This window comes from Enoplosus armatus, chromosome 11 (genome assembly GCF_043641665.1).
Source record: "Enoplosus armatus isolate fEnoArm2 chromosome 11, fEnoArm2.hap1, whole genome shotgun sequence".
Lineage (NCBI taxonomy): Eukaryota > Metazoa > Chordata > Actinopteri > Centrarchiformes > Enoplosidae > Enoplosus > Enoplosus armatus.
The window spans coordinates 15,338,240-15,352,079 of NC_092190.1; the positions used below are offsets into that span (position 1 = coordinate 15,338,240).

At 38.6% G+C, this 13,840-nt stretch overlaps 2 protein-coding genes across 2 annotated transcripts in view; both read left to right on the top strand.

Annotated features, from left to right (window-relative positions):
* The first annotated feature begins 144 nt into the window (after positions 1–144).
* pofut2 (protein O-fucosyltransferase 2) lies at positions 145–6,630 on the top strand. The gene is made up of 9 exons (XM_070915026.1): positions 145–320; positions 1,267–1,520; positions 1,691–1,835; positions 2,363–2,473; positions 3,583–3,649; positions 4,229–4,354; positions 4,965–5,145; positions 5,412–5,535; positions 6,477–6,630. Exons 1-9 carry the CDS (start codon positions 145–147, stop codon positions 6,628–6,630), a joined length of 1,338 nt encoding a protein of 445 aa, XP_070771127.1.
* A 2,690-nt stretch (positions 6,631–9,320) lies between these two features.
* abca12 (ATP-binding cassette, sub-family A (ABC1), member 12) overlaps positions 9,321–13,840 on the top strand; it is a 63,600-nt gene continuing 59,080 nt past the window's right edge. The window contains exons 1-4 of the mRNA XM_070914144.1: positions 9,321–9,499; positions 9,867–9,944; positions 10,212–10,305; positions 12,448–12,598. Of these exons, the coding sequence (XP_070770245.1) occupies positions 9,879–9,944; positions 10,212–10,305; positions 12,448–12,598 (311 nt within the window). The 5' untranslated portion in view covers positions 9,321–9,499; positions 9,867–9,878. The remainder of the gene's footprint in view (positions 9,500–9,866; positions 9,945–10,211; positions 10,306–12,447; positions 12,599–13,840) is intronic.

Here is a 13,840-nt window from a genome sequence, read left to right on the forward strand (position 1 = left end):
TTGCAACAATATGTTTATAAACCTATGTACACAAAAACGACATTTGTCACTGAAGGTAAAATGCTGGCTGCATGTCGTTACTGGTTGCCCGGCAACTGTACAGACGCTTTTTACCGTTCCGGAAGTGCGTGGCTCTGAGGAAATATGGCGCACAGAGCAGTGCATATACCATTGGTATTCATTGCTTCGATCTATTCTTTTACTTCATTCTTTTTGTCGATTTTCGTCGCGTTTGCAGCATTTCAAACGGCAAGCACTGACAATGTGTTCAGTGCAAGCCACACGGCTACAGTACCCATCGCCGCCGCTCGGGATCTACGGTGAGTTTACTGACATGTTAAGTTACTGTTAGCTAGCTACTCTAACGTTTTGCTAACGTAAAATTAGTTCCAGTTGTTCACTTATGTTCAATAGTAACGGTAACTACAGCTTCAGGTTACACTCTTGTCCTTTCAAGCCTGTATTTTCTTCCCGTTTACCAGACTTGACCGCTTGTATTGATGAGCCCTGCGGTCTTGATTAGAGGTAACCCCAGTACGTTAACGTTAGCTAAAGGTGGACCTAGTTTAAAGACTTATTGCGCATTAGAACCATACACTCTTTATAGACATATCACCTAACACAATTTGCAAAAACACTATTATGTTGTAGTGAACTTTGGCATATAAATGGTTCATCATGTAGCTTTTGATAGTAATACAATCTCTTTTCCGCCCTCAACAGCATTACGTTAGGAGTAACGGTGGAATTAGAAGGTTGCTACTAACAATGTGAGAATCGGGGTGTAAGGGGTCTCATTTGGTCAAGACAGTAACCTTATCCGTGATTTCTAAGGGTGGATTTATTTGATTAAACCGAATATGGTAGTTATAAATGATGGACAACATTCGTGTTTAAATTTATGAAATAATTTAGCATTAGTTAGGGGATGCGATATGTGTCACATAGGTCTGTCACTACTACTATCACTACTAGGTTTGTTGACATAAGGTAGTATGAGGCTAGATCACCTTAACTATATATATATATATATACTTACAAGAAGATATCATTTATATATACAGTATATATATGTGTGATATCTTCCTGTAAGTCTTTGAGTAAATATAATCTGGAAGGTATCAGCTGCAATATGACAAATATAGCCCTACCTTTCTTGTATAGATGATACTTGTGTTCACTGACCAAAGAACTTGCTGCAGCTTTTTTTCCCATCCAAAGCTTTTTTCAAACTCAAAGACCTCATGTCCTCTCTTGCAATCTCAGGTACCTTTTGTATGATGTGAACCCCCCGGAGGGTTTCAATCTGCGGAGAGATGTCTATATCCGCATGGCCTCCCTGGTGAAGACTTTGAGGAAAGAGGGGGATGACTGGGTATTGGTGCTTCCCCCATGGGGCCGCCTCTACCACTGGCAGAGCCCCAACATCCACCAGGTCCGCATCCCATGGGGAGAGTTCTTCAGCCTCACTAGCCTGCAGGCCAACGTGCCTGTCATTGAGTACGAGGAATTCATCGCTGGTGAGCTTTTCATTTTGGTGACCCAAAATAGAGTTACATTTAATGAGAGGTTGTCATTTTCACAATGTGCAGTACCACTCAGCCATTAAAACAGGGTGCTCCTTAGCTCAGTTTAAGTGTGCTGAGGCCAAACACCCAGTGAGTGTGTTTTCTTCCTCCCTTGGTTCCAGAGAATGGAGGGCCATTCATAGACCAGGTTTTGGTATTGCAGAACTACGCAGAGGGATGGACTGACGGGAAATGGGAGGAGAAAGTTGATGAGCGGCCGTGCATTGAGAAGTTGATGTTCTCCAAAGATAAACAGGGCTACTACAGGTAAAACGTCAGAGTGCACAAAACTCACAACAGCAATTTAAAACACACAGTGTAAAAAGATAAACCCTATTTCTTACTATTTCTGCTCACATATAACTATTTTGCAGTAGCAATGTAATGTAATGTAATGTAAGGGTGTGGAGTTCATGTGGTGGCTGCGTGTATAAATAGTTTGAGTTTGACATCAGAGACTGGGGTTTTTATCCTGACTGATGTAGTATTTACCCTTGACTACAGTTTTTGTCATCGTTGTCATGACGTTTTCTGAATCCAGCGGTTATCAAACGTTTTCTGTCATGCCCTTTGTTTATTGTTGCTACATGAAAGAGATTCATTAAGCTCAAGTGTCAAAGCAAATGAATTGTAATTATAGAAGAATCATTCAGTAGACCTACTTCAGATAGTGATTGATCACATTCACAGTATTTCTGTATTAATGATATCCATCTCCTTCCTGCTCGCACATCCCTCTCCTCTTCACTCATCATCAACTGTCTCATTTATCTTGTTTGTGTGTCTTTCTAAAGGGGTTGGTTTTGGGGCTACGAGGAGACGAGAGCTCGAAATGTAACATGTATATCTGCCCAAGGCCATGCCTCCATCATGGCCCCAGTTCTTCAGAAAAACATCACAGCAACGTGAGTCTACAGAGCGACATTTTGACATAAAATTCACTGACTATACACATACATATACAGTGTGTAAAAATGTACAGCATATTAAGTGTACTGGTAAAGGCATGAGAAGTTGTGCTGTGAGAAACTTACCAGACCCGCTGGGTTATTTTGTTATGATTTTAGAATATCTTGCCAGTATATTGTACCAATAGTGGCATTTTCATTGTCTTCCAAATCTCTGAATACTATCTTTGTATGTCTTTTTGAAAGCTGAGTATGTTTTAATAAATTCAATTACACAGTGTAACTGCAAGGCAAAAGGAAGCGAGAGATCTTAAAAAAAAAGTGTAAATATAGTAATGTTATGAACGTGAATAATGTGAAGACTTAAATCTGGCACAAAAGTGAGGTTACTGTGACACAGTGGACTGTCTTGTCTTTAGTGTCTGCTCTATCACATGTCTGAGTTACAGCATGAGAAAGAGCAGCTCATTTTACATTAGTAAATAATTGGTTTATGGCTGTTTTAAATAGCACAACAATTTCAGGAAAGCTAATTAAGTTGAATTTAATATGGAGTGATTAACCCTTACTAATCCCATGGTCTACATTAGCTAACTGACTAGATATGAGGTGAGGTAACAAACTACCAACATGTCAACTTTCTAGACACAAAATTGATCATATCGATGGCCGAAGAGCAAAACCTCCTATCTGAAAATACACTTTTTTGAGAAACCAAAAAAAACTTGTTGTTTTCTTGCAGAATGCTATTTGTCAGGGATACCCAATACATAATACATTGTTTTGGGACTATATTACTATATTATGTGTTAACAATACCGACTAGGTATTAGTGCCTCACAAAGTGCACATAGGAGTTTTTTCCCCACTTTTCCTGGATCATTTTGCAGATAGGAGGTTTTGCGCTTTGGCCATCGATATGTGTCCAAACATATCAGTGTGTAGTTAAAATAGAAAACAAAAGTATTAAGCATAGCTCCCCTATAACACAGTGGAGTCTTTGATTCTTCCATTTGTGAATAGCTGAAAGATGATCTGACTTCATTGTTATTCAAGGGTGGTATTACTTACAGTTCTCAGATCTGTTTGTATACCGCTGTTTGCAGATCAGTCATGCTTGACCGAGCAGAGACACTCCTCCACGATCACTATGCTGGGAAGGATTACTGGGATGTAAGTAATAGGCTAATATCATACCTTTTTTTTGTGTTGTTGGTCATATTCGTTTTACTGTATTAACATTAGGATATCTGATCTGACCTGAGCTCAGCGTTAGTAGATGTCGGTTGCTTTAGATCAGTGTTTCTCAAACTTTTTCACATCAAGGACCCCTACACTGACACAAATTAGACCACGGACTCCCTTTGATAAGATTTGGTCCCAGCGTCCACCATCTGATAGGATTTTTGCTTTTAGATGTTTTATTACAGAAAGCGTATGAAACCCATGACCAAAATAGTCATACAGTCATTGTGTTACTTATGGTTGGAATTGTAGTGAAAATGAATGATTCCCCTTTTTGCTGGGGAACCCCTGGAACCCCGTCAAGGACCCCTGGGGGTCCCCGGCCCCACTTTGAGAACCACTGTTTTAGATGTACTGTTACCCTGTAACATTGCTAACTGTGTTCTAACTGAAAATAACATATGGCCTCGATTTTTGTGGGGTATCTTTAAGCCATGAGTTTAAGGCGCACTATGTTGAAAGTAAACCTGACGTGGGAGCTTCTGCGATTGTCTGTGTTTGATGTAGACCCGCCGCAGTATGGTTTTTGCCAAGCACCTGCGACTCATAGCAGATGACTTCAGAGCAAAGTACCTGAACTCTACAGATGACAGAGACCGTACCATTTACAGTGAGGACTGGACTCGAATGAAAGTGAGTCAGTGTATGTTATTGTGGCATGATTAAGTGATTGTGCAGGTGGAATTCAGGCTGTGGAAATGTACAGTAAATGATGCAGTATTTACCATGCGACAGTTACAATTTCCTATATATGTTGCCATGTGTGTACCATGTCCCATTATTTGCTGGGAGTGCATTCGCATCATTTAAGTTCTGGCTCTTACGTATTTGAGAATTTTTGAGCTAACCACGTCAGCAAATCAGATCAGTCAGTCACACCCTTTACTGCTTAGTACCTGTTTGCCGTCAAATTTCATTCATCAACACTTGATAAAAAATATTTTCCATAAAACTTGTCGGCTCTTTCAGCCATAAATTATCTAGTATCTATCTGCTAATGAAATTAATTAATTAAGCTGTTAACTATAAAACAGTGGAATTTTCACCTTCAGAATACTCTTTTAGTGCTATAAATTGTCATTAAATCATCTGTGTGTACGTTCATGCTGTTTGAGTCTGCATTTGTAGATTTTACATCACTTAATTCTGAACACAACCATTAATTTCAGCCTTTTGATGATCAAGTTTTAGGTTTTAAGCAATGATTTAACAGTGGTCTGTTGTTTCTTTGTTTCCTCCTCAGGCCAAACTGGGCTCAGCCAAAGGTGGTCCATATCTGGGGGTCCACCTACGCAGGAAGGACTTTATCTGGGGTCACAGAGAGGATGTGCCCAGCCTTAAGGGGGCAGTCAAAAAAATGCGCAGCTTGATGAAGAAGCACAAACTCGACCATGTGTTTGTTGCGACAGATGCAGACGGGGAAGGTGATGACATGCCAACACATTCAGAGACGATTTACAATTTATTGTACATTTAAATGCATGGAGAAATTTCATTTGTAATATTCAGTATTTTGTAGCTATTGAAATTGTGTTTGAAGGTTGATACGGTTGGTGGTTGATGGTTTTATTGGAAAAAAAAAGAATTCAGTGTATTATAATGATAATACTGTAATAAGAAGACCTAGTAGTATTTATAAAATACGTAAATGCTTATATACAACTGTGTATGTATGTATGTAATCTTGTAGAATTGAAGGAGCTGAAGAGGTTGCTGCCAGAGATGGTGCGGTTTGAGCCGTCCACAGAAGACCTGGAGCTCCTTAAAGATGGAGGGGTGGCCATCATTGACCAGTGGATATGTGCCCATGCGAGGTAAATTACTTTTTATGTACATCATTGCATGAGATTGCATACCGAAAAGATGACTGATAAACTGTTGCTAATCATTAGCAACGGTTTATCAGTCATCTTATTGGTGTCCGACAATAAGAAGCATATATCATATCAGTTTATGACTTACTTGTTAATTACAAGTGCTGAGCTGTGTTGTCATTCATTTAAATCCAGACTCTGTTATGTCCCACATGATTAGTTGTAAATTCAACCTCCAACATTTTCCATTTTAGAAAATAATTTTGCGGCACTTGTTGCCTCCTCACGTTTCCCGAGACTTTTCATCTAGCAGCATCATCAGATCAAATTAATTTGTCCAATACTTTGGTTTATGACCAAATACCTGTAAAAGTAATTACATCAGCTTCAGCTGGACTTTGTGTTTGGTGCTAATTAGCAAATGTTAGCATGGTAACAATCTAAACTAAGATGGTGACCATGGTAAATATTATATCTGCTTAACATCAGCATGTTAGCATTGTCATTTTGAGCATGTTAGCATGCTGATGTTTTCAGTATTTAGCTTAAAGCACCACTGTGCTTAAGTTCAGCCTCACAGAACTGCTAATACGGCTGTAGACTCTTGTTGCTTTGTCATTTTGGAGTGTTGTGTGTAGACTAATTTAAAATAAAGACAAAGGTTTTAATAATAATAATTTAACATTTTAAAAAGGTAATTATTGAGGACTAACGAGTTATCTGTTACTGTATTTCACCCCGTGGCTAACTTTAGCAGCCTTGCCACAGGTAGGTAAACTGCCCATGGAAAATATTTAAACTTGAAAAACTAGTCAGAGCAACTTTACCTGCTGTTCTCGCTGTGTGCCTCATGGTCATGTAATTTTCCATGGTGTACATCTCTTGCATCACATTTTGCTATGTTTTTATTTAGTTATTCATTAATAAATGTATCTTTTCAGATTCTTCATAGGAACATCAGTGTCCACTTTCTCTTTCCGGATACATGAAGAGAGGGAGATCCTGGGTTTTGACCCCAAAACTACATACAATCGTTTCTGTGGGGACACTGAGAAAGAATGTGAACAGCCCACGCACTGGAAAATTGTTTTATGATGTGACCTCTGACTTTCTTGACACACACAAGTGCCAAAAGCAGTGTTAAAAGTGACATTTATTTGTAAGGAATATACAAGATATTTTAACTGTTTTATGGTGTATTTTTTACTTTTTATGGTTTCAGAGTTGTGCAATCAGGTCTGTAGTGGCCACTATGACTGAACCTTATGCTCAAAAGGCCAAGATTGGGCTGCCAAACATGTATTACTGTAACGTTCAACCAGTAAATCTGCAAATATTTTGTAGGTTGTATGTTGAATGTGGATCCTTCGTGACAGCCTGGTATTTTACATCAATTCTGATATTTATTACTAACACCAGCACCACTGGTGAGAAAAAGTGTCTTATAATGACTGCAACAGACAGTGTTGTATGGGATTATTCTCAGTTTAACATTTTGTGAGATTCAAAGATGTTGAACATCTAAACTTTAACTATTCTATTTTTAAAATCTTGATCAAAAATGGCACCATATAAGTCTGAAGTAGCATTCAGGGATCATGAACATAGTATGAAGATAATGCATTTTTAATTAAAGGCACCCTGTGGAGTTTTCTTGTAAATAAGTAAAGATGTGTTTACATTCAGTGTTTCTTACCAAAAAGCATTGTGTGGAACCATTAGGTTGAAGGCATCTCACTCATAAAACATTTGTTTTCTTTCACGTTTGCTAGAAGTCTTCTTCTTCCCTGCCTTTTGTTTTTGCTTCGTTACTGCCATGGACTGTTGAGTAGTGGATCAGACGTGTATTGTGTTGCCACGCTCTAGTGCACATGCAAATGCGTCTGTTTGCCTTTGGAGGAGGTCCAAACAAAAAGGGGATCCACTCATGAAAACACTGGTCCGTAGACCTACTAGTATTCAAAGACTTCACAGGGTACCTTTTAAAATAGAACCTAATGATTCCCACTTCACAATTTGTCAAAAAGAGGTGCATTTCTCTTCAGCTTCCATTGTATTTCAATGTTTGTGTGAAAAAACTCCTCCCTTATTTCATGTTTTTATGCAGTGCCAGTATTACCTTTTGTTACATGGGATTACATTACAATATTACTGATGTTATAAAAGTAGGAAATACTATCATGATGAATTTTAATACTGCTTAATTCCTTTAGCCTTTTATTTTTAAACCACAGACTATACTGCATATTTGCATAGACCATTATAGTGTTATTGCTAATGATACTACCTTTGAAAGGAACTGCAATGCCACTAAGGAGCCACTGTGTCTTGCCAACAATAACCAGCCACGAAGCTGTTATCTTAAAACAACACACACTATTTTTTTCCATGCCTGATGATGCACACACATGGGCATTGTCTCATGACTTGGGTTGTACAGTAGATGTGTAATTTTGGTGTTCAATAAACGTTTTTAGCTGAGTTTAAACAGATGTATGAAATTGAAAAGGTTTGTTTGCTGTTGCAGTTGTCGCATTTTAACCAGATTAAGTCAACAGCTTAAGTTTAGAAATGAAGATGTAAATATACCTAGAATCTCTGTACCACCAAATGTGGATGTTTTGATATACAGAAACCCAATTATTAGAGAATTCACATAAACTCAGACTGTGTTCATGTCATTGAAATATTCTCTCAGACTGATCATTCACAGTAATGGGAGTATTGTTGAGCATGTGTATGTAGTCAGTGTAGCTACGACACTTTTTTGGACACGTTATCAAGATCAAAAACCAGTACGACTACCTTGATGATGAAATTTGTATTGATGTTTCCAGAATAGTGTCACATATCACCTATGCCCTTGTTTGGCCCAACTCTGAGACTGAGTAATGGAAATCTACATATGATACTTTACCGGCCTGGCAGATTTTACTGTTAAAAAAAAAGGAACAAGACGTGTGTCTTGTCGGTGAAAGCTCACACTCTGTCAGGCAGAACATGTTCTAAATGGAAAATACCGACATGGCATTCAGCATTGTCCGTATCAACAGTTGTATTTATGTACACTCACACAGGATGTGTGAAAGAGTGAGGGCGAAAATGACATTAGCTTCAGCCTACATATAGTTTTGTGTAAATGTAGCACAATGTTGAGATGGTAAGTTGTATAGTACTTTTTATTCTTTATATCATATATGTTTATTTGTTACATTATTATATTTCTGTCGGTATAGCTTGGATTTCTTTTGTCTTTGTCCTATCAACATAGTCATGAGCATCTAGAGAATTCACTGCATTGTTTTGACTTCTCCCTGTGGACCCCTCATATGATATCAGCGTGGTTTTTCCCTGTGGAGACCCATTTCTCCCCAACAACACCTTACAAACTTGGGTAATTGAGTGTGTAACGTGATACTTGGTTTTTCCCCACCCCCTCTAAATCAATGTTCTCCCTTCGAGAACAAAAATGTAAAATGTTTTGGTGCCTTTTTAACGTGTAATCTTAATCACAGATTTCGCTCCACTTAAACCCGTTCATGCATGAATTATGACAGCCATATGACAAATGATCATAGTTGCTCGTGCATGATTACTTAGTCGTTCCCAGAGGTCACGCGCCTCTGCTTTGTTGTGGGCAGACAGGTTGCAGCCGGAGTCCACGCCCTCTCTCACAGGTTTACCTGCTTACACACAGGTGCATCCGCTCACATGAGCGGGACGCAAAGGAGCACAGAGGTGAAAGTTGCTGTTGCATTTGTCCTTTACAGTCACTGCGGCGTCATTCCACGAAGATTTTCTGTTCTGTTTTTGAGCTTGACTTTATTCTGTTCGCTGCCGTAACCGACAGATGGAAAGGGCATCCTTCTAGGGGCCATCCTGCGCCATGTCCTTCCTAACAAGGCTGCGAGCTACAGACAGATAACAAATCATTTTACCAATTAAAGAGGACAGACACACCCAGGTAGGTCCAATGGTTTATTGGTGCATTGTTACGTCATTATTAAGCGTGCACATGGCAAAGCTACTCTGATAAAAATGTCAGTGATTTTCTTTGAGTAATTTTTCTGACATAACTTTCTGTATGTGGACTTGTGACAAGCTTTCATGTGTTTTCATATACGTTTAGTTCACTACAATTAATTTCCATGATAGTTTGATGAAAATAATACATTTAGTTCTTTGTCTGTAATCTGAAATGTCAAACTACTGTAAAAGACTGTAAGAACCCAATACATATACAGTTGACAAATCATACCACAAGGCTGTTCTGAAGCTATGATTTTCTTTACAGGCGCTTATGATTTTCATGTATTGTGTCTTCATTTTAGCTTCCTCTACTGATGGCCTTCTTTCGGCAGTTGCAGCTTCTTCTCTGGAAGAATGGGCTGGCAGTCATCAGACAGCCGGTCAGTGACTTTCAAGTGCAGTGGGAACTATTATTTTATTTTCACATACTGCAAGCATACAGATCCCAATTTTAATGCCAGCTTTACCGTTACCTAAGAAAGATCGTGGGGAATAAATGACATAAAGAATGGCACCTTTACGGACTCTGTATTTCAGTAATATTGAACCACGTATCACTCAAAATGTACAGTATATATGAACAGTATCATTTTGTAAATTAACTAAATAAATTGATTATTACTGTTTTATGATGTCTCTTGTTATAGATATGGTCTTTGACTCTGATCATCTGGCCTCTGATCATCTTCATTATCATTGCTGTGACCCGCAACCAGTTCCCTCCAGTGATAAGAGATACATGTAAGTGTAAAACTGCGTAGAAAAAAAGCAAGTCTTTACAAAGACAGGCTTTACTATTATACAATCAATCGCAAACAGGATGACGCTATGCAATGTACAAACAAAAATAAAAACTGTGAGCAATCAGAATTAAGCTTTCAATGTACACTACCAAAGATATACCCTTTACTAGGGCAAAGATAAACTCAATAAAAAACCTTTTATAAATATTACAATTATATCTTATATGTCCCTATATCCACAGTTTATTGGTTTTATTTGAGACAGGTCAGTAAGTGAGTCTGATGTTATCTTCAAAATCTGAAACTGGGGAACTAAAAAGCAAGATCCAGTTGGCTAAAAATCTGCATTAACACAATATTGACCTGATACGGAGCACAGGTTTTTTTGTTTGGCAGGATAGCAGCTACACAGTTGGACACATTCCCGTTTCACAATCTAAGTAAACAAATGGAAAGTTCAATCGAAACATGAATAGTCCTTCAGACCTGAGCCTATCCCCTCAGTGTTCACATGGTGTTTGTACTCCTTTGTTTTGATTGAGGGTACATTTATTGAGCTGCAATAAATGTGCTTAAGGAGGGAGTGCTACATATATACGTATACATTTCTGCCTTTTTGTTGCCATTATGACCGCAGATGAGAGTTGAGTGGTTGGTTGTAGAGCAAGGGGCAGCCCGTATTCAGAAACTCTGCCTTTAAACGAGCCGTCAGGACTTCCGTAAGGTTGTGATGTCACAACTATACAGTTACCACACTCAGCCACGCTCCCAGCAGGTCATCTGCTCCAGGCACAGTACGGCGACCAAGTACTGGGACACGCTCATCCACCCGCTCAGTCTGTCTAGGTTATTCAACCGCTCTGCTCACATTAAGAAGGACCATCTTAGGTTTGGTATTAAGTGTAAACAGTTAACCCTACCACCTTTGTTTGTCTTTTTTGATGGATCAGATTCTATAGAGACATGGATTCACGTGTAATTGAATAACCCCAGTGTGCCCTAATATAGAAACTATCCAGTGAATCTGTTAAGTTGTTTGTTTTTCATACGTGCTGGCCTTGAAGTGTTGCAAATTGCTCTGCAAACCTAGTCTAAAGTGATCTCAGACAACCAGTATGGGCTGCTGTTTAATGTTATTAAATCATTCCTAATGATTATGATAGAAATGTAAAAGCTATTTTCCACAAGATGGCTCCTGTTTGGAGGCATGTGCTAAAGAGTCATGGAAAATACATGCAGACACCAAATCATATGTGTTTTTTGCTATTGTTGGACAGTAGCATTTGCAGCCTGCTAGGTGTTTGTGCCTCCCACATTTTCATTGTGAAGAATTACAAAGCTATTCACATTATTTGTGCCTCTTGCAGTTCCCTTTTTAAGGGAATGGATGCAAAGTTGTTCCCTTTTATTGAATGCCCTTTTAACTTCCCTCTTTATTGTTTTTGTTTAACTTTCATGAGTCATTGTTTTTCAATTCTCTCTATGTAGCCATATAAACTACACTACAAATACACTAATTCTTTGTAATTGGCTGCGTGAGTGTAGGTGTTAACCATGAGGTCTGGTGTGATTTAATTCTTCAAAGTTAGTTCATATGCTGTAGGTTTCATAACGTGTACCGTAAATGTCAGGACTAAGCTCAGTCAAACGCTGTTTGCGAGGCTATTATTGCCTTTCAGAGAAATGTATTGTGCCAAGATGAAAGAGATAATGTTAACATGAGTGAATACCAGAGAGGTCAGTCTAGTCACAGTGTCTTGACCGCACCCTGATCTTCATGGTCTTTATGTCTATTTCTTGTTGTTGTTCTGAATTTAAGTTATAGCTGGGGTTGTTCTGACAAAGGATGGTATGAGTTATTCCATGCAGACAAATGGAAATTAGATCAGGCTCCTGATCCTGTGGTCAGAGATATCCCTACAAGCCAACAACTTGTCAAACAGAAATGAAAAACATCCTTTTGAACCTCTGTGTAACATTGTCGTTAAACAGTTTATGATATTTGCCACTGAAATATTTTTTGTTTGCCAAATGCACATAATTAATGACATGGTCCCCTGGGATTTTGAAACAATTCTTAACGCAAGTGGTGTCTACAAGCATCCTCACTACTCTAACAACTTTGTCACGTCTCCTCCAGGTTATGTGGGACCCCGAAACCTCCCCAGCACGGGATTCTTCCCTTTCCTGCAGACCCTCATGTGCAACACAGACAGCAACTGCCATAACAAATCACGCCTGGTGGGCCCAGCTGCATCAAAGTCAACTCAGAGATCGTCAGGGGATGCAAGGTACCCCCCATTCATCAGTACAAATTGTAGATTATCTATTATCTGACGTACATTGCAGAACACTAAATGTATGTTTATTGGAGTTATAATTTCTGTCACTATCACTGCATCAAGAAACGGCCAGGCCAATATCTCTATTGGCCTGGCGTCATATGATTAAAGGAAAAAAAAGGTGGGAGGAAGGTCCTTGAGTCACAAAGGAGGGACACACCTCAGCATAGCAGCATCACATGAGGTGATTAGTTAGCGTGCTCATGGAAATATACCAACAACAGACATCCTCCGGTGGCGAAGAGTCTCCTTATCCTTTGCCTAATCATAACCTAGAGTTTTATTAACCTACTTTTTTAAGCCACATTCACCCATTTTTCAAGTTTTTTGACAATATTTTACCTGTTTGTAGCATAGCTCTATTTTTTGTGTCTGTTAAAACATAGTAGATGGCTGTTCTTTTCTTCTTTTATCCTTTTTTGCTGTATTTCCTTGAAAACAACTCTGTCAACATCTTTCAGACACCTTTCTTCATGGACACCTGTCTTCTTTGTTGGAGTGTTAAATACCAACACCGGTATTAGAATAGTTTTCTCTACTTTTGTTACATAAGCTGTTGTGCTGTAACTGAAATGTGAATTCCAGACACAGGAATCAAGGTGGCTGTAAAAAAAACCTGTTTGTCTAACCCTCAGCCTGCTGATGAATGATGGTTTGCGCAGACCAGCTACTCATAGTTAAGCTTTTGTTGGTTTTAAAAGGCCAAATTCCTGCCTCCTCTTTTAGCTATAGCCTCTGTCCCACTAGCTTTTGTAACTGAACAGGTTTTCTCTTAAAGCGCTTTTTCATTTTCTTTTTGAATAAATTAAACATGTTCTGGGGTTTTTCTATCATTATGTATCTTTTACTGTAGTGGATAGTAAAATTTGAGCCTTCAACCAAGAAAAACAAAGATGACAAATATTTTGTTAACATACAACAACATGAGTTTTAGTCACTAGCACAGGGTCAAAGGATCATGGGAGCAAATAATTGCTTTCATACCTTTTTCAAATTGACGAGGTATTTAAATCTTACTATTGAGTACATACAGTGATACCCATTTAGATAAGAATATGAACCGGCTGCGTTTGAAGATGTTTCAGCTTTTCAGAGAAATAGATGAAACCATCTATGGGAAAACCCTTAAAGACAGACTTTTGTTTACAATTACATAAATGTGGTTGAATTGAATTGCCTCATCTAATCCTT